This window comes from Euprymna scolopes, chromosome 2, assembly GCF_053919585.1.
Source record: "Euprymna scolopes isolate OS-2025 chromosome 2, ASM5391958v1, whole genome shotgun sequence".
Lineage (NCBI taxonomy): Eukaryota > Metazoa > Mollusca > Cephalopoda > Sepiida > Sepiolidae > Euprymna > Euprymna scolopes.
This window is the reverse complement of record NC_136483.1, coordinates 57,660,092-57,686,448: the sequence shown is the minus strand read 5'-3', so window position 1 is coordinate 57,686,448 and position 26,357 is coordinate 57,660,092. Positions and strand designations below refer to the sequence as shown.

At 30.4% G+C, this 26,357-nt stretch overlaps 1 protein-coding gene across 8 annotated transcripts in view; it reads right to left on the bottom strand.

Moving 5' to 3' along the window:
* Positions 1 to 26,357, bottom strand: part of LOC145291482 (uncharacterized) — an 848,143-nt gene that overhangs the window by 98,368 nt on the left and 723,418 nt on the right. For all 8 annotated transcript variants that reach the window (XM_080137367.1, XM_080137394.1, XM_080137385.1 and 5 more), the window contains one exon: positions 23,183 to 23,263. In XM_080137367.1, coding sequence (XP_079993493.1) covers positions 23,183 to 23,263 — 81 coding nt within the window. The remainder of the gene's footprint in view (positions 1 to 23,182; positions 23,264 to 26,357) is intronic.

Sequence of the window (26,357 nt, the reverse complement as noted above, 5' to 3'; positions counted from 1 at the left end):
CTGGGGGCGGGAAATTTTGAGTCTATATCTTTCCGAACGGTGTTAGTGCGGATTTTAAACTCGTATATAATTAATTCCATAGACCGTGATGATATCCATGTGGTTAATCCGCTGCATACACACCAAGGGTTTAATGTTAAGCCAACAAGATGCAGGTGCACGTAAGACCCGGCTTTCTTGAGAAAAAGAAAGCAACATGATAGAGACGAGGTTCTTTGAGAGGACCGGAGTCGGAAGTGCGTTCACAAATTAATGTTTTCCATCAATTAGGAGTATAAATGAACTATAATATTTACTTAAAAAAAAAAAAAAAAAAAATGAAATCGTGCCATATTTTAACTTTCTATTCATCAATTTAAATTCCAAAGATATGTAAATACAAGTTGACCATTTTTGTTCAAATTACATAATTGTGTTTGATATATAATTTTAAATTCGAAAGTAATTTTGTAGCCGTTAAAAACTAACAAATATATCATTTCTGGACAGAATTAAAGTTTAAAAGAAAAAGAAAAAAAAAAACGGTCAAGTATTACGATGCTTGTGTTCCGAAGCGAAAAGCAAATGAGCCCTCGTCGTATCAAAGAACCAAGCTGGACAATCGTCCAGGGAAGCCGAACAGACGGATAAAGTAATCTGAGGAGAAGGAGGAGGAGGAGGAGAAGGAAGGGTCAAGTTATGTAAAAAGAATTGGTCTTGATGGCGGTGATGCCAACGACCGACGTAAGTAAACGCTCGAAAACTGCTACAGTGCTACGATATATAAAAAAAAAAAAAAAGAGGAAGAGAGACGCCGTGTGTTTGTGCCTGTCGGTTGGGAAAAGGCAAAAAGGAGATAGAGAGAGGGAGAGGAAGTGGACAGGAGGAGGAGATACACGTGAGATGTATGTATGTTGGGCTAATATACCAACTCTAACCGATGCCGTAATTTGCTTACAACACCTGATAGCTGAAAAGGAGTCATGTCGAAAAGGCAAGCACCTTACGTGAGGCATAGGCAAGTATGGAATGGAGGGCTTGCGTGTGTGATGAAATGAAAAGTTGATTTAAACAAATATTTTCAAAGTTCGGAAAATCAGAAATCGCCGATAGAGAATAACAGTTTCAATAGTAAATATCTTTAAAATTAAACCAAACAAGTTTTATTTATATAATGATAATGTTTTAAAATCCAACTTTGAAAATGTGTGTGTAATCAAATATATTTTCCAATATATTTACGAATAAGTCTGAAAAATAAAATTTAGAAATACAAATCAATCAACAACTTTTTGAACACTTTTGAAGATCATTATAGTTGAAATTAAAATGTAATAAATTTAAAATTATAAAGTTTCAAAATCATACTTTTTAAGACGTCCTATTGATTTTATTTCAAAATTGATAAAAAAAAAAAAAAAATCCAATCCTTCATTAAAATATTTCAAAAAATGTAAATATTTTCTTAGAAAAGAAAAGAAAAAAAAAAACTAATAAAAAACAGTACGGCGAATAAAGACCCCGAGAAACGCTGAATAGCCCACATGATGTGTTTATATGTGTGATATTATAAACACAATTGTTTTATACAGTTCAGATAGATTTTTACGGGAATTAGATTACAAATCAAAACTTAAAATAAACATTCAAAACGTTCAAAAAATTGTATAGAAGTGCATTGAATAAATAACAAATGGGCAGATCAAAAGTAATGACAGTTTTACTGCCAATTTATATATGCTAGATGAAAATCTGATGTCTAGAACCCTTATTTCAATTTTGATTAAAATCCATTACATGGTTTTGATTCTAGAAAATGTCTTAAGAAATTGAAATTCAGAAAATCTTGATTAGTGTTTGATAACTATGGATCAAATTCAATGCAAATCTGAAATATTTGAATATTTAAATAGTAGATGCGATATTATGTATTTTAAAATCCTTTTGTTTGCAATAAACAGAACATAATCCACATTTGGACTGTGTTCCAAAACCATGACTAGTTAATTAGTTTAGGAGTGAATCATATACATAAAAATATATAAACATATACACATACCTAGCAGTATCAGAATTTTTGTAGGAATTTTTGACACCCCTAACACGAAACTGCGAATACAATATAAAAATCTCGTAATTTCTCTGTTAAAAGTGGGTTATTTATTTTCTTTATGGATTATACTTCCAAAATAAACTATTACAGTTGTTTTAAAAGTAATAAAAATATTTTTATTTTTTTTTTAAAACAGTAATGAATTTTCCGAACTCAATATTTTTCAATTTTTAAACTCAATATTTTTAAATTTTTAAATTTTAAAAATCTATCAAAATTTTTCTATTGATTCTATTTTTACGATATTTTCAGGGTCAATGTGAAATTTTATGTTCTTTCCAATAAACCGAATATAATATTTTAGACAAACGTTTTTTTTTAATTCACGCCCCCCCATTTTCACGCCCCCCCATTTTCACGCCCCCCCCATTTTGAAATGTCTATTAAAAAGTAAATAATTAATTTATGTTTAATAGGTTTATATATCACAAATTGAAGAGAAAAGGTCAATAAATAATATATTCAAATTTAAAACAAAAAAAAAAATCAGTTTTTTAGAAATTTACCTGTAAAGTCCGAAGTTTAAAACCTTATTTTATAAGAACACATTTTTTCTTTTTGTCTTTTTTTTTTTTTTTTTAATGAAACCTTGGTCCTTGCTCCTTTAATTGAAAAAAAAATTAGGGCTTGAATTACATTTTTCGAGGAGTTATAAGCTTAGAAAGATAGGGGGTCGAATAATTTACGCCTCTCATTTTAAAATGTCTATTAAAAAGTAAATAATTAATTTATGTTTAATAGGTTTATATATCACAAATTGAAGAGAAAAGGTCAATAAATAATATATTCAAATTTAAAACAAAAAAAAAAATCAGTTTTTTAGAAATTTACCTGTAAAGTCCGAAGTTTAAAACCTTTTTAAAAAAAAAAAAACACATTGTTTTGTTTTTGTTTTTTTTTAAATAAAACCTTGGTCCTTACTCCTTTAATTGAAAAAAAAAATTAGGGCTTGAATTACATTTTTCGAGGAGTTATAAGCTTGGAAAGATGGGGTGGAATTATTCACTATTTTCACGAAATTTCTGACACTGCTAACACATACCTAACTTTATATAGACGAAATCCTAAATGTGAAATATAATGTGCCCATGTTATTCGCCATATTGCTTAGAATATATATTCCAAACTTCATAATAATCTGTTCATCTATCTTGTATGTGTGTGTGTGTGAGAGAGAGAGAATGCACTACTAATGTATTGAGCACTATTGAAATATATTCTGAACCTAAAATAGTTTATAAGAAAGCAATGAAAGATGGCAAAAGATGATAAAAAAACGATATAAAAAAATTCTAACATTTCAATAAATATTAAAGATCGTAACATTTCAATAAATATTAAAGATCGTAACATTTCAATAAATATTACAGATCGTAACATTTCAATAAATATTACAGATCGTAACATTTCAATAAGTATTACAGATCGTAACATTTCAATAAGTATTACAGATCGTAACATTTCAATAAATATTAAAAATCGTAACATTTCAATAAATATTAAAAATCGTAACATTTCAATAAATATTAAAAATCGTAACATTTCAATAAATATTAAAAATCGTAACATTTCAATAAATATTAAAAATCGTAACATTTCAATAAATATTAAAAATCGTAACATTACAATAAATAGTGTTATTAGATAAAAACAACCAAACGTTACTTTAGTTTCACGCCATTTATTTAAACGAGTTGGATTAAAATATTCAATATTTGTCTTTTATTGTTCCGATCTATTTTTATTTTAGCTGAAACGTTAAACAAATCGACTATCAGAAAAATATTCTCAATTCCAATAATATTCAAAGACATTTTAAAAATATTATGAAAGTAAAAAAACTCCAAAAACTTATTTGATCAACTTCACATCAATTAGCAATTTCATTTTTTCTCAATAATAAACGTTTCTGCTAAGTTGAGATTTAAGTTCTTTTATGCGACAACAGCACGCGAAAAGAGCAGTTTTTAGTCAGTTTCGAATGAGTACCAATAAACTATAAATATGTGGGAGTTGACTTTAAAATTTTAATCAACAGTTTAAAAGTTTCAAAATAGTAAACACGTCAGGTATTTTTATTATTAAAACGGCAGTTGAGATTACTAAAGTAATTTTTAAAACTTTACACTGATAAATAGGAATATGGCTAAGATGCAAACTTAAGTAGCACGGTTCATGTGCGTCCGTAAATCAAATTAATTTTTACATGAGCTACTGTCGTGTGTGTGTGTGTGAGACTTAATTTTACTAAATTAAAAAGTAAATAAAAAATGGGGAAAATAATTAATTAAAAAACATGTATTTAAATACGACGAGAAAGAGAAACATTCTCTTTCAATAATTATTATTTGTTCAACTTTTGTCTAGAAAGTTTAATACTAACCAAAAATTACTTTATATCCGTCAGTTTAAAAACATCAAAATCACTTGCCGGCGATCGTGTCAGTCAGTTTTGATTCAGTATTATATTAGCTGTATTTACTCGGCGTTACCCGGGTAGTGAACTTAGGGAAAATAAATAATAATCATGTTTACGATTTTTTAAAACTTGTTCTAGTTTCCTTATTTTATTTTTAAAATCAATAAATCTTTAATTAACAAAATAATTAAATATATACTTATCAAAGTAACGTATAGTCAAGAAACATACATACACAAGATCTGGTCTGATAATTTTGCTTATATCGTAATGCTAACTACGGTGATTTCGTCACGACCTTGGAACATTCAAATTGATTCAAATTGACAGAAATATAATGAGTTCTAGATAGAATTAAACTTTATATGTGAAAGTAAAGTATTATGGGTTGTTGGCGACCCTAAATCAAATTCATGATTCTGACAGGAGTCAGTATTCTTAAAAAGAAACAGAAAATAATGACAGAGCAGGTCAAGCGGTGCACACGCAAAATCCATCAGGCAAAGAAATGGGTTCAATTTGCGTATAATGCAAAATTATCCGGGAGAAAATTCTTGTAATCAACAACTACACAAACTATTTGCTTAAAATGAACAGGCGTCTCAAAAGAAAAGTGTCAAGACAGAGGGTGGATCATAGATGACATATGTGTGTAAACACAAGACAGTCATACCCCCTGCCAAGTTCTCAAAACCTCAACTCCGCCTCTGTATTTGTCAAAAACCTTCCGTGCAATATCCGTTTCGATTAGTTAGAAAAATACACACACACACACACACACGTCAAATCTATTTAGATGTTTTTCTTTTTTTGTTTTTTTTTTTCGGTACTTTTTGATTCAATTATTTATACTAAAGTGCATTTTTACCTAAATACGAGTTGGAAATAATTTTCCTTTTGACCAATTGGGTGCCCTTAAATGGGGAGCGGTATATGTATTGTTTTTAAATTATAATTATCCGCTGGCACGTGTTTCGTCGTTTACAAATCATCAGACAACTGGAATAATCTTTCCAAGGCAGATCCATGACACCCTTCCGTAAATGCAACAGATCAGTCCTAAAATAACCCAAAACACTGATTTTATGGAGAAAACTGTAAAAATACAGGTCGTTACATAACTAAAGTTGATAGTTTCAATTAGAAGAGTTTAGATGTGATTTTATAAAATTATTAAAATTTTCGAAGATTTGTGAATCTTTTTTTATGATTTAAGTATCTTTAAAATCAAAGGTAAACATTTTTATCTAGAAGAAGGGATATGCTTCTTTGGAGAGAGAGACAAGCAGACAGACAGACACACGCCTCTATTACGTGTTATTTACTTTCCTCTCCACAAAAGGAAAAGCTAGAAACAAGGTTAAGTTTTTAATACTTGGAAATCCACTTTCTCGAAATGACTGGAATATATATATATATATTAAAAAAAAAAAAAAAAAAAAAAAATCAAAATTTGCTTCACTCCAAAACGATTTTTTATACGCTGACTGAGGACAGGATAATTTTCTCTGTATTACTAAAACTATCAAACAGGATCCCGTGCCGTGCATACGTGTTTCTTGCCAATACATAAGTAATAAGAAAAATATTATTTTTTTAATTAAAAAATTAGAGAAAAATTCAAATTAATTTATAAAAATCCAATTTAAAAAAAAATATAAACATGACTATTTTGAGAAATGTTTTTCTGATAGTCTTCCGCACGGTAATATACCTTCCCCATAGCAACGGTCTGATAAATAAATACAGCTAGCATACTTATATTTGTGTCAGTCAGTCACACACAGACACACACTATTAATATAATTTACCTTCTTTGAAATTATTCATGCAGTAATCATGTATTTTGTACGTATTTGCTGAAGATTTATTTACATATAGACATTAATTATTAAAATACGATTCTGATGTTTAATCACTTTCATGTGTTAGTAATGAACGTACACTCTCTGGTTTCTTTTAATCAAACCATTCATTTATCTGACACAATTTCCTAACTTCGTGTGATTATTCATTTTCTGATTGATTGATATCTATGATTCACAAACCTTGAATGTCGTTATAATGTACTGTGGTAGCACCAAATATGAAATCTGTAACATAGCTCCTAATTTACTTGAGGGACCAACGTCAGTAACGTAACTTCAACCCTTCGTTATAAGAACGGTCGATTCTCTTATGATTTTATGAAATACCATCATGTAAAGTGTCTTCAAATGTTTATCGTTTTACGTTACGTATCTGGAATTTTTGTTATTGCAATTCAAAATAAAATCTGTCCGTAATCAAATAGATATGCGTGGCGGTGGCGTTGCTTCTTATGATTAGGTATCACATAGTCATCACCTCTGTTAAAGTGAGTCACTTATAACTTGAAAAGATGCCACATTATAGAAAACTTAATACCTGCACTTTGACACTCGATCGCCGAGAATTTTGAAAAGTATCTTTCATGTGCAAATTTGATCACAAATGAAAATTTGAAACAAAAGGATTTGTGTTATTTTTATTATTGATAAAGGACATCATTTTTACATATATACACATTTCTCTATGCACAACGGGCTCCCCATCGGAACCGTCTAGACGAGCATCGTACAAGACATGCTCACTTATCAGAATCAAATAATCATGTCCCAAGTTTACCACACGTGTTTTTATTTTTTTTTTAAACATTCTTTCCTGAATAACCAAAGTAGATGTTTATTTTTAACAACTTACCTACCGGATTTCATCACTCAAAGTTGTAGAAAATAAACAAGCCTTGAATTCCAGATGCAACTAAACTTCACCACTCACATTCCATTCACGAATCATGCTTTGTATAATCTACTTTTGTGGCAATCGCAACTCACAATTATTGACACATGCATTTATTACTTATCACAGAAACGTCCGTAATTGTCCTTCCTTACTTAATTATCTCAAGTGATATAATAATGTATGCAAGAAAATTACATTTAATTTGGTCCTCTGACATTCGTTTCATTCATTTTTACAAAGCTCTGTCATGGATATAATGAGCACTTTAATTCAAATATTACAATTTTATTATAATCTATATCATAATAACTATTTTATGTATTTGTCAGAGTTTATTTTATGTCATTATTAATTATATATCCGGTAATTCTGGTATATTCATTATTATACCAAAGCTAAATTAATCAACATTTGTTTGTTTAAGACTATTTCTATTACATATTTAATTACATAAAATACATGTGAAAATATTTATCATTGGTTGAATTGCGTTATGTTTGAAAAAAAAAAAAATTTAATTGTTCTTTTACCTGCAATTTACAATTAATTAATCTCTTATCAAGTCTATCACTCTCACCCTCTCGCACTATATATCGTTTACCACCCACAAGCTCTTATTTTATGTTATCACTCGCTTTCATCACTATGTTTAGTAACAGTTAAAGGAATGTACAAAAAGACTGAAATAGTCCGTTATAAAAAAATATTATTCTACATACATTTCTAAAGGGGGATAGCGAACAGAAAGAGCACAATTTTGGATTTTGTTTTTATATTCAACTTGTTTTTTATTCCCACACTAGCTTTCTCCAGTGATACGTTGATCTCTTAAATAAAAGGACATAACGATTTTCACATTCTGTAAAAACCGCATTATTCTTCTTTATTTAAATAGAATTCCATGGAATTGTAATGTGCAAAAAAAAAAAAAAAAAAAAAAAAAAAAAACGTTTCAATTTTTTCCATGTTCTGTAGAGTGCAAGTAATCTAGAGGTAGAGCACTTAATTATCACATCGACAGTCAGATTCAAACGATCACCATATTCAGCTACACCGAGGAGATACGCTAGAGTAAAACAGCTAGTCCAAATTAATGTTTTTTAGAGATAGACCCCCAATAATTGTATACATTACCCGTGTATTTGAATATTCAATTTTGAACAAAATATAGAAAGCCATGGGTACATTACCGTGGGATTTGGGTGCACTTGATATCCATAAGTTTCACTTTATTTTACGATTTAAAAATTATAGAAATAAAAAAAAATGATAGAAATATTGTAAGAGATTTATGGGTTTGGTGAATGAGAGAACAGGGGGTTCCACAATGATCCACAGGTGTGCTTTGAAGGGGTTAACAGGCTATATAAATTTACTCAAACAATCGGAAACAATTGGACAATACTTAAAAATATTTTGAGAAAATTGTGTATCTCTACCCAATTAACAAAGTTGTTTAAAACTATACTTTATTTTATGAAATGGGAACAAAATATATTTGACTATAGCAAAAGTTTATAATAAAAACTTTTGCCATAGTCAAATATATTTTGTAAATATATAAATGGTAAAAAATCAGTAGTAAAAAATTAAGAGCTTTTATTTGCCAGTAAATTTTTAAAATGTGGAATACAAAAAATATTTTTAAATAAATCTGAAAGTGAATAAGTACTGAAAATTTTTGTAAAATCTGATTTTTAATTTTTCAAAAAAGTTTTAAACAGGCGTGTGTAAAAAAAAAGAACATTAAAAATGCATTGATTTAATGGTTCCAAAATGTAAATGTTTCTATTTTTGTAAACTACATATAAAAAATAAAACTAAAAAAAAAAATAGTTCATTTAATATTTCTTGTTTTAAATGTTTTGTGGCAATATTATGGATCCTGGGCAAATTCGACCAAACAATTCTCAAGAATCATTTATTGCTAATAAGGAAACAAGGCAAAAGTTTACTTCCTAGATAATGTTAGAAAAATCTAGCTAGTAAAAATAAAAAGGGTCGTGGAAGAGGAAGATAGCACATGATTATCACAAGGAAAAAGGAAGACAATATAGAGAAAAGTTGAAGTAGACATAGGAGAGAAACAAATTGTCAATAAAGGCAAGGGTTTTCAAACATTAAACAGTTTCCTTCAGTTTCTGAGAAATCCATGCAGATGGCAGTTGCAATTTACCTGGATTGAGATTAAATTGCTAACTAAACTTTGCCCCAAGGAACTTAATAGAACATTAAATTCAAAACAAAAACATGTTTCCTAAAAGAAAAAAATACAACTATCCATTTATTTGTATACAAACTTTACACACACACATATTATTATATTTTAATCAAATGTTTTTGATAAGAAAACAGTTACCGATAATTTATTAATTATTATTTATTTATTTTGCCTTTTATGTGTTTGAAAAGCAATTCAGTTTTTCAGATATCAACAAACCAGACCTTTTCAGCAATAATGGTTTTCAGCTAAACGGTGACCTTGTGAGAGAAGAAACCACTAGCAATCACCAGAAACTAACTACTAACCTCACAGACGTCTCGGGTAGAAAAGGTACTGCTTTAGTATATCCAAAAATTGTCTTGCCACATGGACTTAGTGGCTTGCGCATTTTGTGCACGTCATAGTTAAAACTGATAGCATGTGTGATTTCAGCATCCAGTGAATGCCTGAATACATTTGAGGAATCGGAGACTAGATGATGTGATCCTGCAATGGGGGTTGCCATTTAACTTGTAATCCACTGAGACTGCGGACAACAGTTCTTGGGAGTGGTAGGCTTATAGTTTTAAAAAAATTATATTAATCTCTTTGTACTAAATAGAGGGTGGGTTCATTTTAATCATTGGAAACCCCTCAGATGCTTAAGTTTTAACTTCCCAAACTTTTTTTTTAATATTATTATTATTCATGATTCAATATTATACCACAGAAAAAAAAAGTTTAAATTTTAACAGCAAAGTTTTGTATAACACATCACGATATGTGCGAGTATGTAATCATCTCCCCACAATGGGAGATGTCATTTTTTTTTTTAACCAAAACAATGCCTTGTGACGTTTAGTCATTCTTAAAGATTGCTTTTACAGCACTCTCCACAATCTGGGATGTTATAGTTGAGGCCGACAGCATCCTCAAATTATGTACATTTACAGCTAAAATGTTAAATAAAGTAATGGCATGTGATTATATGAGAAGGGGAGGGGTGAAAAGATTACTCTTTATAAAGAAACCGGTGTGTGTGTGTGTGTGTGTGTGTGTGTGTGTGTGTGTGTGTGTATATATAAATAAATGTATATATATATTTTTTAAATCACCAAAAATCAGAGAAGTCTCCAATTAACATTATCACCATTTGTTTAATAACCAATTATATATGTCACTATCAGTATTTACCTAGCATTTCAAAAGAGTGGAAGTTTGATGGAATTTAAGTACAGATAAGATTATCGAACAACCTACTTAGTTCTTTTTTACATTATTCTGAATAAGAAAAAGCTAAAACTAATGAAACTTATGGAGTACTGAAATACTCCTTCCTTCCTCCCCGCTGGTCTGTGACATTGACTGATCAAATTTTATGCAGAGTCAAGTATATAAGAATCTATTAAGTGGACAAGAGAGGTATTCACACTCACTTAGAGGGTTCTTCAGAAATTAGCTCCTTTGAGAGAGAGAGAGAGAGAGAGAGAGAGAGAGAGAGAGAGAGAGAGAGAGAGAGAGAGATTCACTATTGTCCCATGGGTAAGTTTAAATTCAGTTGCCTAGTGAACCGACAGGTGAGTCAGTACAATCACAAGTCAATGTCCATAATTGTTGGGTATATTAACCCAGTTTATAGTAAGAATACAGCAAGCCATCAAGTGGGCATGTCCCAACTAGCCAGAACAACACAACCATCTCAGTGGACATTGCTGGCCAACAGAGTTAGTTACAAATAAGAAGAAATCCAACCTTTCTTCTCTATCTTCACCCGACACATCCCACGCCTCCAAAAATAAATGAATAAATAAATGAAAGAACAGACTGCTTATAAAACAGTAAATCATTGTAAATAAACTTAGTGTCGCCTTATGCAAGTTATTCTTTCAAAGGAGACAGGATTTAAGATAAGGCAGAAAAGAAAGTAAACAGTAAATCAGACTAAAGTCAAAGATCGCACACAAGTGACAAAAACATTGACACTTCTTAATGCACAAATATTAAAAGATTATTTTTTGATCAATATACATAGATGTTCGTAGAATCAAATGTTAAAATAAGGTAAAGCTATGGTATGTTCTTAATCAAATTTATATTTAAAAACGTTTTTTTTTATTTTTTTAAATCTAATAACCAAGTTTACATTTTGAAAAGATTAATAATCGATTTTATTTGACAAAGACTGATCAACGAAAATTCAGGCAGGATTCTTCTCCATTATATTATATAAACAAAAATTGTATCTGTGTATCTGAATAAAACTCAGAAACAACCAGAGATACACATAAAAAACTTTACATCATAGGATTCAGTTTGACCCTAGCCTTGTTATGTAAAAAGAATGGGGTCAACTTGAACTAAATTAGTGCATATCATTGTAGCTATCAGTATCATGTTTGGCGAAATAAAGTATATCCAATAGATATGGCGTTTTTAGTTATTTCAATTCCAACTTTTTTTTTTTTTTTTTTTTTTACATAGGCATCACCACATTATCAAGGCCAAGAGTTTTTGCTTCGTATTCAACTCTCTAACAGAAGGTATTCCTAACATGGAATAATTTATCCAATTTGGATTTACCATGATTAAATTATATATATATATATATATATATATATATATATATGCTCTCCTTCTTGAGTTGAGCTCTCTTGTAAGTAAAATCACCAGCTAGCTGCTTATAATGTATTGCTATATGGAAACAAATAGAAGATTGACAATGTTTCGCTTACTCTCAGCAAGCGCTGAATGATAAGTTGGCAGAAGCACCAACTATCACCTAGATGGCTAAGTTTCAATCCAGACTTTATACACTTGCTTGTCTAGACACACTGAAGCACTGTGATACAGCAAAACAGTCAGTTTGTGGTTAATACACACACGTGTGTGTAACTTGACTGATTTAAAAATGAGTTAATCCTAGATCCTGTTGGATCACATTTTATTGCAATAAAATAGGCGATACTGGTTATTTTGGATGCAGTACTCCTCGATTAGGTAGTATCTTTCAAGATTGTTGTTAGAATGTTAGGAAGATGAAAAAAATTTACATTCACTCCAGCTAAAATTTAACTTCTGCAAACTGTTTAAAAATAAATAAGATTTAATACTTAAACTATTTTTTTTTAAGTTATCAATAGATTTATGTAAATTGAAAAGAAACACTTCAAAAGTCTTCCATCGTCAAACATAAGACAAAAAGAAAAAAATTGCTGGTCTTCCTGAGATTTGATACTGCTATATATGATTTTTATCATTGCACTTTCTTGCTTTCTTTAAGTGTTTTTTGTCACAGGTATTACCTGATAATTTCCAAGAATCAATGATTTAATCCCCTGGGACAGATTGCTTTCATTTCAGGTTCCAGTTAATTCTCTTTAGTTTCTTCACTAGGAATTGCACTCACAAAAGGTTAGGTAAAGTTTAGTTTGGAATATCTATTCATGAACATCTAAAAATGTAACATGAAATTATTTACAGGTTCCACTTTTAGATGTTCTCAAAAAGAAGAAAAAAAAAACAGTATTTTTAATAATAAATGTTACATCACGTAGATTAGTTTTGCTTCAGGCAATTCATTTTTTTAGTTCCCTCTTCATAATTGAAGGTTGGCCATTGTGCCTCTCCAATGAATTAAAATTTTCAAGGAAACGGAACTACCAGTGCTATTTCAAAATTGTTTTCCTTCTTAAATTCCTTGCATAGTCAAAGAAGGAAAGTCTAGTTTACCCAACCATTTAACACATAACTGGATGAAAGACAAATTCACACTTTTCCCAAAGTAGTTATATTTATATATTAAACTTGACAGAATTCAAACACACAGCATGCATGGTTCATGGCAGTGAAGTTAAATTAATAAAAAACTGTCTATTTCATATATATATATATATATATATATATATATATTATAAATATAAAAGCGAAAATGTATGTATGTATGTATGTGTGTGTGTTCGCTTTTTCTGTATGTCTACAAAAGGCTTTTTTCAGATAAGCGGTCGCTCGCTTCACAACTTTTTAAAACTTTTTATATCACATATAAATTGTAATATTTCACAGTTAACAACGAAGCTCACCTGTCTATTTAATTTGCTCGATTTCGGGAAGATAAATATTTAACATTTGTCGCTCGCCGCATGTGGGTTAGTGTTTTTCCTATAACATCTTGGGAAAATAAAAATCCCGCAGTCAAACTTGACCTCATTAACTCATTAAAACAGGCACCTGCCAAATCCAAGTAATTAAATAAATTCAAACGTGTTTCCCTTAGCATCTCGTGGTAGGGCAATGGTTAACGTCACACATTTTTTTTCCCACTTTAATTTACAACTTTGCCTCAACGGTTCGGGTTCGATCCTATACTTACCTACCAAAACATTTTTAACCCCCCCCCCCCGGAGTTTCCACACACACCTCCAAACACCCCTCGCTAGTATATATATAAAGCTCAAAACCAAATTAAATATAAAAATCCTTATTTTGGGGGGTATTTCTCATCAAGAAACAAATTCATTAGATTCCAGTGATTCAATCAAAAACCAACAATCAAAGGAAAAACAAGTGAAAAAAGTCAAATTAAAAGATACTGAAAAAAAAAACACACACACACACACACACACACACACACACACACACACACACACACAAATAGTTATCCTAGCAAATAGGATCCTTTAAAATTTCCGAAATCAGAGTTAAACATTTGAACTATTGACTTACTAGCTTGAGGTGAAACTAATGCAATAGCCCCCTCCCCCCACCTCCAATCCAAGTTCACAAGTAACCACTGTATCAGCAGTTTCACCACCTCTTCTTGCTATAGACTCTCTAAGTTGTGCCATTTCAAGTAAAGATTACTTTTATAAGAAAGACAATATCATCAGTAGACATTCAAAAGGATTGTAGGCCTTTAATCCTGAGTGTCATCTGCCCCATTTGTGACAGCTGTCTTGATGGAGTACATGTGTGAGGAGGGATAGGGGTATGGAGTTAAAGTCAGTACACACCCAGCTTATAGATCCACTTCCGGCATGAGAGGGAGAATAGGGACACACCCCATCCATCTATAGTCAAGTGGGTGTAAAGCAGTCACATTCAACTCCTGTTGCATTTCAATTAGAACAACTCAAGCATGAAATTGTGGAGGCACAGATTTCTTTTACAAATGTCAGAAGGAAACCAAATAAAAGCTAAGAGACAGCAAAAATATTTACTTTTGATATTAAATGTTTTTTTAGTGATATAACATTTTAAAATTGTGTCAGATGCAGATAATACAGTATAATATGTGCAGCCATAGATGTACATTTGCTGCATGAACATGCAAAATATATTTTTAATCACATAAAAGTATTTTACATGGACAAAATTATTATTTTAGTTTCAGAAGACAAGAAAAGTAGGCAATCATTATTATTAGTGACATAAATTATTTTAAAGGAAATACCATTGGAAAATTAGTCAAAAACAGCTCTTTTGCGTTACCTAATTAGTTATTTCTGACTTAATTTGCCTTAGAAAAAAAAAAAAAAAAAAAAAAAAAATTTAATAGAAATTATAAATCTTTTAAGCTGTCATAAATATCTGTTCTGAGGATTAATTTTATTTATGTTAAACAAAATAACTACTTTTATCACATCCAATATTTACAACAACTTGAAAGGCTTATAATTTGTATTTTATATTAAATTTGTTGGTAATTTTCTGTATTTAACTTAGCACTTGTTTTGGAATTTTTTATGCACTTTTTTCTTTATTTTTCTGTATACACTTACTTATGCTACTAGAGAATTCTGATTAATTTTTTTTTTTTTTACTTAATATTTAGATGTTAGATTGATAGATTTTATCTAATATTTTAGATGTTAGATTTCTAGGTTACATTTTTTAGTTTAAAACATTTGTTTTCTGAATGTATATACTCTAAACGATGAAATAGAAACTGGTTAATGAACACAGCTCCTAAATGCCTTCCACCTGACTTTATAGGCAATGCCTCAATATTTTAAAGAAAAAACTGTGTGTATGGGGGTGGGTGGGTGAAAGCACCCCATCTCCCACAAAAAAAAAAAAAATCACTTGCATACTATTATGCACGCACGAGTCCGCCTCAAAAAGGTTAAGATTAGTTTAACCTCACCATTCAGACAGGGGCACTTTGAATAGAAACAAAAATTGTCTCAGTCAAGAAAGATTTCCCTTCCACTGACCGAAGACAGAAAAGGTAAAGTGCAGTATTAGAACAGATACTACACTTTGCTCCTAGCAAAAAGGCCAAGGAAAAATGGCCAGTCTCTCACTTTAAACTATTGGCTAATAAATAAAAAAATGAAGGAAATCCTCTAGTGTATACGTACAAACAGATTTAGTCAAATCGGTGGTCAAAAAGTGGGTGATCATGTTACATAAAATTGATATATGAACGTCATTCCCAACTCTAAAATCTAAAACATTTGATAAATATTGAAAAGAAAAATTGAATTCTCAAATGACATGATATACCAAATAAAAAAAAGTAGACTGTAGAAAAATTCCAAAACAAGTGTCAATTTTTTGTTTCTCAAATAAGTTTGAAATGAGTATGTAAAGCAAAATTAATTTTGCTTAATTTCTCTTTAAAATAATTTATGTTGGTATATAATAATAATGATGGCCAAAAATGGCACCAGCCAGCACACTAAACACTCTTCTAAAAATGCCAAAAAAAAAAGTAACAAAATGCTGATAAATGAACAGAATGTTTCTTGCCATAAGACTAGTGATAGAGGGGAGGGGGTCCACAATTTCCCCCTGATTCCAATGCAATCACTGATTCTGTTCCAAATTACAGACATTGATTTTTTTTTTCTTTTTTTAACATTTGTAAAAATTTAATTAGAGATTTGCACTTATTTAAAATTTCAAATCATGTAAAATTCCTGTATAATGTCTGCATATATTTTAACACATGCAAAAATACACTAGTGGGGTCAGGGGATTACATGAGTAGATGTTTCTGGATATTTTTTCTGAAATGTTTTCTTTTTAACTTATTGAAACATGTTAGATAACTAAAGATTCATTTTTATTTCAAAACCCATCAGTTTGAATTTTTAAATGCATGAAAATAATCAATGATTTGTATGCAAATTAAGTTGGAAAAGATTGAATAAATGTTAAGAACGAGTTTCTAAATAATAATGTTACTATACAGAAATTTTAACATGAGGAAAACGGAATTTGTGAATTATTCTGTACACCAAAAAATATTCAGATTTTTTTTATCCTAATTACTAAAAAATGTGTTTGGCTTGATTGATTTGTTTTACTGTAATAAAAAAAAGAAAACGTAATATAGTAGGAAAATTGTAGATTAAGCTAAATCACTACCTTAAAATGAAATTCAACTTTCTTAGGGTGATTACTGTGAACACATAGAAAAAATTGTGGGAAGAAATTTTAGAATTTTGAGTGGAAGATAAATTTTGTATACAAGTTTAATGTAAAATGATCATTTTCATGTCATCCTAATTTTTTAGGGATATTTACTGAATTTTCACTAACCCTATGTTTGCCTGACAAAGTCATAAAATCATGCCTAATAGGTAAAAAAAAGTAGATCATCACCATCAAAAAAGAAACTCACAGAATTTATCTCTCATTAAAAAACAGCTTTTTGCTAACTGCTCAAATGTCTCAGAAATAGAAATTTGAACGTAAAATGATTTAAAAAAAAAAAATAAAAATGGGGGGGGTTATAAACACTGAATTCTTACAAAATTGTCGTGCTTGTTTTCTTTTTCACCATTTTCCAATTATAACTTTGTTGTGAATTCTAACAATTTTTTTCAGTGTGTTCATAGCTAACCACCTTAAAAGGTAGAATTTCATTTGAGGGTAAGATTTTCTAACATAGATATAATTTCTTTTCCTAATTATAAATCTTTTCCCTTTCTAATTATAAATCTTTTCCCTAGCGAGGGTGCCCAGTGTTGCCCAGGTGTTTGTAGGTGTGTGGGAAAAAAGTGTTTGTAGGTGTGTGGGGAAAAAAAGTGAAAAAAATATGTTCTAAATGCCTTGCCCCAACTAATTTTATTCCTAATGATCCTCAAAAGAATGACTTTTACTAAAAATGTGTAAAGAAAAAAAAAAAAAAAAAAAAAAAAATCAGCTTTTGTATGCTGTACTAATAAATATTAGTTTTTTATTGAATATTTAAAAATAACATTAGAATTTGAACCTGTGACGCGAAGGCATCAAAGAAAATGAAAGAAAATCTGAGAGTTTACCGCTGCACCATGATGCGAGCGGAAGTGTAAAGTGTTCAAATTTAGCAATACAAAAGAAATTAAGTTAAGAATCATGCAGGTGCAGAAATGAATGTCTGGCCAGTTAAGCTTTCAGCTTTCTGCCCCGTACTTGTTTCCCTACAATGTTGGGGAAAACCAGCTCCCCACAAAAAGAGGGAACTCTAGCAGTGTTCAAATAAATAGCAATTGTCTGATATGAAGGGTTTCCCCCAGATTGATCAAAGTTGATTGCCTTCAAGACGAGTCAACCCAGAAGGCCAGGCAGAGTGACTTTGCTCCGATTAGTTTCACTTTATTTATACGAGAAAGACAAACAAACACTGGAAACCAGGGATTTCTTTAAAACTCGATCAAAATAAAGATAGAGACAACGTCCGTTTTTGAATCCGAGATATAATAATCCAGGGAGTATAAGGAAATGTTTCCAAAATAGAAGCCTTGTCTAGGAGCCCTGTGAAAAAAAAGCCTTTTCTGGACAAGCACAAACGTGCGCGCTCATTTTGCCTTTTATATTATAAATAACCAACATTTTGAGGAGCTTGTGTGATTTTAATTTATAGTTTTCATTTGAGTTAAAACAAAACAAACTACAGTATAACATTATTTCACAGAATATATACCAGACAACAATCAGTCAGGGCACCAGAAGAAAAGAAAATTGTCAAACCGTGAACTCTGATAAGTGTCATGTAAATATTTAGCAAATATATGTGAAAAGAATTTCCAAGGGTTTGATAAGAGGATAGACAAACTAACTATAGAATATTTACTTTGCTTACCAGAATTCAGTCAATGCTACATCTGGGAATGGGATTCATCTTTGGCCTTTAGACTTTTGTAAATTTTCATTTTGCAGTTTGAAGAAAAAAAAAAAAAAAAATCTCAAATCGTTTTTGGAATTGGAAATATAGCCCAAATTTTCCAATTCCAATAAGATTTTGATATTCCAAAAAGTTATGAGCTTTCTAATTCCTGATTAATCGTTTGTACTTTACATTAGACCCTTTAAATATTTTGTGTTCATAACAAAATTTGTCTTTTGTCATCATTGCTTTCTGGCAATCTCCATAAAGTGTTTATTAACATATTTCTTATTGTTTAAATTTCTCATTTTTATATTAAACTAGCCTGACTACCTGGCCTTGCCTTGTAACATGGGAAACAAAATAAAGTTAAAATGTGTGTGTAGCATTTTTATTTTATTTTTAACCTTTCTCTCTCTCCCACTCCAAAAGGATTTCTTCTCCCCTGAGAAAACAGACAACACTTTTGACCCTTGTCCAATGTACCAAGAAAGTGTATTTTTAGTTTCACACCAAAGTTTGTTGAAAAAAATATGCTCTAAATGCCTTGCCCCAACTAATTTTATTCCTAATGATCCTCAAAAGAGTGACTTTTACTAAAAATGTGTAACAAAAAAAAAAAAAAAAAAAAAAAAAAATCAGCTTTTGTATGCTGTACTAATAAATATTAGTTTTTTTTATTGAATATTTAAAAATAACATTAGAATTGGATAGTTCTGTGTTTTCGTTCTTTCTGTAATTAAAAAATAATGAAAAAAAAAATGGTTTATTTACAAGGAGTAGTCACATAGCATCTGCTATACATTATAGATTTGGGTCTCTCCATCTATCAATACTGATGAAGTATCACTTATAGAAATCCTATTGCCTTTTTCCTTTGCCTCATTGTTATTGGTAATTTTACTAAAAAATCAAATAATTTTTATGGAATCAATATATTATAAACAAATAAAAATAAAAATTCCTCTAATATTTTATGAGCAAATGAAGAGTTTTCTCCCTTGCTCCATTCATCAAGCACAAATTTTAACAGGATTAATTAAGGCCAAGTAAAATCTGCTCTCTGAACAATGAAAATGTAGATTAATTTTGAAGAAAAACAGAAAATCCATCTTTTCAGTTTCTTAGTGTTTTATGATGAAGAAAACAATTTCAAATTCATTTGCAAAAAAACATAGTAGAAATCAATGAAAATTAAATTTTACAAAATGAAATCAAAATTTTAAAATATAAAGTGGTAAAATAATAAAAATACAAAATATAAAAAAACATTTATAAAACTGTTAAATGTGAGTTTTGAGAAAATAAATTTTGAAACAAGTAATATAAAGATGTTTTTAGAAATTTGTAAAATTATTTTGGAGAAAATTTATAAACATATTTGTATAAAAGAGGATCTATTATATTTGACAAACTTTATAAAACCAACAAACAGGAAAGTGTACAAGTTCATGTTTTTTTTCCATGTGGGGTTTAGTATGTTTAGTATTATTAATTTTGTTTTATCTTCATGTATACATGATATGAAGAAGCCATTAAAAGAAATAACTAATAATGCATTTTCATAAAACAAATATGTTAATGTTAAATAGGAGTGTGTATTTAATTTTTCTTTTTTGAAAAATGGAGGCAACAAAATTATAATCTATCTTAGAAAAGAAATAATTTTCGATCAGATTAGCTCTTCAATTGTAAAATAAAATGTTAAAATATTTTCATATGAGATCCAGTAAATTTATTTATCCAAAAGTTTGTTGTGAATTGGATAAATACATTGCAAAAAAAAAAAAAAAAAAAAAAAAAATGAAACAATTTAAAAAATTTTGAACACAAATAAGAAAAATTGTTGATTATTGAAACAAATTTTCAAAGAAATTAAATGATAGAAAAAAATAATTTGGAAAAAAAAAGACAATTAAATAAGAAAGACTAAATAAAAATAAATATTCATAGTTAAAAGTTTAATTCTAAATTTGTAATCAGTTAATAGCATAAAAAGTAAGCAATCATTTTTTGAAATAGCAATCATAAAAAATAATTAAAAAAAATAAATAAATTTTAGGATATGTTCAATAGGTACTTGAGCAATATATATATATATATATATATATATATATATATATATTAAAACAATAAAAGAAAAGACATAGATACACTAGTTGTCTGTCAGAACCGGTTTCATATTTTCCAGTGTTTTAACTGCCTGAATGGATGATTTGGTTTTAAAATATTGAAATTAACATGACTACTAATTATAAAAAAGACTCAGTTGAATCTGTTGTTGATTACCATGAAGGGGACGTAATTCAATCTTTTTGATTTAACTAATTAGTTTAAACCAGTTTACTATTTTTTTTCTTTCTTTGAAGATTGTAATGCTGGGTATGGGGCAGCCAAACCAGCTGCCAACATTGCCCTGCTTTTTATTGAAATCAACCGAGAGCTCTTTTTAGTATCCTCGTTGTTCCCTTAAGTGCAATTGTCTGGATCTCTTTTGCATTTGGTTCACCAGGAATTAGACTTGGATCACAAATGCTTATTATGACATCCTTCTGCTCTGTAGATGACATGGAAAGTGCAGAGGCAGAAATTCAATTATAGTATTCTTTTTCTAAACACAAAATGAGAATTCTTGTCACACTGTCTAATGGCTTACAATAACAATGATATTTATAGTTCTATACTAATCTCCAGTTTTAGCTTTTTTGTTGACTTGTGATATTTTTCTTGATATAAATACGATTGTTAATTATTTATGTATATCGATGTTTCTTTATATAATTATAACACATAATATGAATGTTCTAAGATTCCTGCATTAAAATTTTGAAAAGAGTGACACAGATCTCTTACATCTCAGTGTATAATAAAACAGAGCCTTCAGTTACTCTTGACTATAGTCAATTACTTTACTTTTTTTGACTGACTGACAGAAAAGATATATTTTTCAAATTGAACCGTTTTTAAATGTTATATTTATATTTTCAAGCATAAAGACTTTTTTTTCCCCACTTATCACAAGCATTTGTTGAAGAATATTTTTTAATACACGTTCATCAATTTTTACAATATGCACTTAGTATTTTAAAATATTTTATATATTTATTACATTAGATTTGAGCTCCTAAATTCATCTTCAGATTCATCTAGTAGACTCAACATGCTAGTCTTTTTTAGATGTCAAATTTGAGAACGCATGCATGAGGTGCCTTCAATAAGTTTCCAAACATTTTTATACATGCATTTAAAATTGTCGTAGACCCTTGAAAATTCATTATGTTATTGTTATATATCTTATATGATGATTGACCAATTTTTATCATTTCAGGTTCAAATTAACAGCTACAACAAGAATTGGAATACACTCTATTAAAACTTGATTATCACAGCTGGTGAATTTCAAAAATACAATCTGGGTGCGAGGACACTTTAGAAGAACGATATGCAATAAAACTGTTTTTAACTTGGAAAAATTGCCACAGAAATGTATTTAATGCTCCAGACTGCTTTTGGACCATCTTATATGAATCCAGCATCAGTTTTGAGAAGCATAAGAGATTCAAGGAAGGCAGAAAGTCTTTGAGGGATGATGAGAGATATGGGAGGAGTCAGGAAGTCAGAAACCAAGAGTTGATTGGCCAAATAAAGAATTTCATGGATAAGGACTGTCATATGTCTATAGAGACAATAAGTGCACAGTTTGATGTCAGTGTGGGAACTGTACACACAATTATTTGTAAGGAATTGAAGATGCAGAAGATTTGTGCAAAGTTTGTCCTAAGGGTATGCAGAGAAGATCAGAAAGAACGTCATGACAGCAGGGAGATGGTCGAGCTGATCAATTCTGATCCTATAGTTCTTGATTCTCTGGTGACCTGCAATGAAAGCTGGATCTACAGCGATGACCCAGAGACTAAGGGACAGAGTTTCCAGTGGTAGCATACTGGCTCTCCCAGACCCAAGAAGGCCAGACAGAGCAAATCCACCCAGAAATTTATGATGATCCCTTTTTTGACAGCATGCGCATGATCTACATACAGTAGGTTTCCAGTGGACAGACAGTCAAAAATGAATACTTGTTAAGTTATCATTTACCGGCGGAATCTCTTTCTGAACTCCTTTAAAACTTCAACATGAAGTTCAGGAAGAGATTCTGTAAGAAGAGGCCAGCACTCTGCAAATCAAGTCACTGGCATTTTATACCAGGACAATGCACCATTCCACAACTCATTTGACCAAGATGGGCATCAAGACAGTTCCACAACCTCCCTTTAGTCCAGACCTTGCTCCCTGTGACTTTTGCTTATTTATTAAGCTCAAGGAAACCTTAGAGGCTGTTGTTATGAGACAACTGAGCAGATGAAAGAGGCTGTGACGAGGGTCATTTACACACTCACACGAGGACTTCCATGGGCCTTCCAGAAGTTGTTGGCACGATACAACATCGCAGCTGGAGAAGATTACTTCAAAGAGTACTCAAATTTTATGTGTGTACTATCAATAAAAGAACCCATATGAAAAAAGTCTGAAAACTTATTGCAGGCACCCTATATATGTTGTAGTAGTCTCCTCATAAAGTGACTCTAAAGGATATCACAAAATTAAACTTACCGTTTCTCTATGTGGAAGCAGCTCTTTACGAATCTTGAAGAAATTTTTACCATACTGGCGTAAACCTTTGATGAAACGTTTCTACAAAAAAGAGATATCATAAAATTAGTGGCAAGACAGAATATGACAAAATTAAAATTTAAAACATCACTAGCAATAAAAAAATGACAAGCCTACACAAGCGGAGACTTTTTTAAAAATTATTTTGCATGCACACTAGTAAAAATACCTGGTGTTGATAAAGAAAATTAGTGTATTTTTGTTTTCTTATAAAGTTATTTTAACATTTTAAAATATATATACTAGAATAAACATTTCATTAAAAAGGACAGAGAAGTCTTTACATTAAAAAAAATAGATCAACTTAATACATTACAATAAAATGCATTTCTCTTTACACAATGAACTATTTTCATCAACATTAGCTTTATTCTAAGGCTATTTCTATTTAACATGAAGCACTATATGTAACTACTGCTTTACTAAATTACCTGCATTAATGTTATGCTTTTGTTTGCATTTATTGTTTACTTTTATCGTCTTCATGAAAATAGCGACTATTTCTTCTTTTTTTTTTTTTTAATAAATTGATTAGAGACAATTTTGAAACTTCATATTTGTGAAAAAGACAATTTTCCTTAGAATCAAAATCTTTAATAAAAGAACAAATGAGATTTCAGAAATGCTCAGCATCAGCAGGAGGATGGGAGAAAATGTCAGAAAAGAATCTAAAGATTTACGATTAAACTATAAGCAACATCAAAGAGAAAATTGTATGAGTGATAATTTGACGTAGTCAAAATATCGGAATTTGTTACCAATGTTCAGATCATCAACAATAAACCCAGCAAATTGATGCATACCATTGCAAAAAAAAAAAAAATTGATGCATACCATTGAAAAAAAAAAATTGATGCATACCATTGAAAAAAAAAAAATTGATGCATACCATTGCAAAAAAAAAAAAATTGATGCATACCATTGCAAAAAAAAAAAAATTGATGCATACCATTGCAAAAAAAAAAAAATTGATGCATACCATTGCAAAAAAAAAAAAAAAATTGATGCATACCATTGCAAAAAAAAAAAAATTGATGCATACCATTGCAAAAAAAAAAAAAAAATTGATGCATACCATTGCAAAAAAAAAAAATTGATGCATACCATTGCAGCAAAAAAAAAATTGATGCATACCATTGCAGCAAAAAAAAATTGATGCATACCATTGCAGCAAAAAAAAATTGATGCATACCATTGCAAAAAAAAAATTTATGCATACCATTGCAAAAAAAAAAAAAAAAAAATTGATACATACCATTGCAAAAAAAAAATTGATGCATACCATTGCAAAAAAAAAAAAAAAAAAAAATTGATGCATACCATTGCAAAAAAAAAAAAATTGATGCATACCATTGCAAAAAAAAAAAAAAAAAAATGATGCATACCATTGCAAAAAAAAAAAAAATTGATGCATATCATTGCAAAAAAAAAAAAATTGATGCATACCATTGGAAAAAAAAAAAAAAATTGATGCATACCATTGCAAAAAAAAAAAAAAAGCTGTAGATAAAAAGCTCATTAGGTTGATGGTGCATGGGAAAATCTGCTAGGTTTCATATGAGATGAGAAAAAGGTAATTTTTGTCAAAGGTAATGCAAAACAACTGAAGCACAAAGAAACTGATCAACAAGTTAAAACACCTGCTTGGGTCAAATATGTTGAGATTGTTTCATAATGAGAATATCTTCCGGCCTTTGCAGAAGTTAAACTCCCAGAACAACGACTGAAGATTGGCAGCTGAACACTGATAGCTTTGTTCAGATTAAAGTAGTGAAACTTTTGATTGACCACGTGAATGAATGTAGGCTGTACATGTTGCAACAACACTCTGCATCCTACAAAATCATTTTGCCTCCCAGACCATCTGACTGCAACTCTCTCGACATCTTTGTGTAGGGCCGAGTCAAACAAGACACCAATAGATTCAGCTGCAACATGGACAGGCTAAAGGCCAGAATCACCAAAAACTTTAGTGCTGAGGTTTGCTTTTTGTTCTCTCATATATATAACTACTTTATTTACTCACATAATATACAAAAGTATAATTTTATGCGTAAACTTGAAGTATTTACTTCAACAGTGCTCAATACGTAGGTAGAGCTAGTTAGTAAGTTATAAAATATACATGACGATTAAGCTACACTGAATATTCCACGTTTCATCCACACTAGGATTCTTCAGGCTATATATATATATATATATATATATATATATATACACACACACACACACACAGGGTGGAATGATAAAATTGTTACTCTAGAAAAAACGACATGATTCCGTTTTTGTTTGATGAAAACCAGTTTTCTTTTTTCTGTTGCAGACCATCTACTAGTTGGCCAGTCGTGTACAAATCCCAAGAGCAATAGGGGCCTTCTATTATGCCTGAAAGTGACACAATGTTCACTGAGCAAGATCGGAGATGCGCCACTGTACAACTCATGCTCTCTACCAATCCAAGTTATGACAACATTACCATTGCCAGAACCCTCAAAATGGATTACTGGATTGCTATGAATAACAGGGATATACCCAGGATGATGAAAAAGTTCCCGGCTACAGTTATGGTCTTTGGTGTGGTTTCAAGTGAGGGCCACATCATGCCACCTCACATCTTCAAAGTTAGCTTGAAAGTCAACACCAAAGTGTATTTGGATGTGTGGTGATCTCCGGTGCAACCAGGTGGTCACTTGCAGACCCTGGGTGTGGCAGCAAGACTCAGTGCCGGCCCACAAGTCCAAAGACACGTAGGCTTGGCTTCAAAAGAAGTGTTACGTCTTTGTACCCTTTTCCCACTACCCGCCATCCTGCTCCTTCCGACCTAAACCTGCCAGACTACTTTGTTTCATCATACATCAAGAACATCACCAACATAACCTCCCACAACACCAAAGCCAGCCTGATCGCTGCCATACGTCGGCATTTGTGGAAAAGGCATGTTCCTAGTTCTGAACCCGTATAGAGGCGATGATTGAGGCTAAAGATGTCAGCTCAACTACATAATCAAGTTACCTGAATTGATTTTTTCAATAAAAGTTTTAAAATAAAGCTATAGTGTTGTTTTCTTTAGGGTGACAATTTTATCATTCCACTGTATATATCTAATATATAAAAG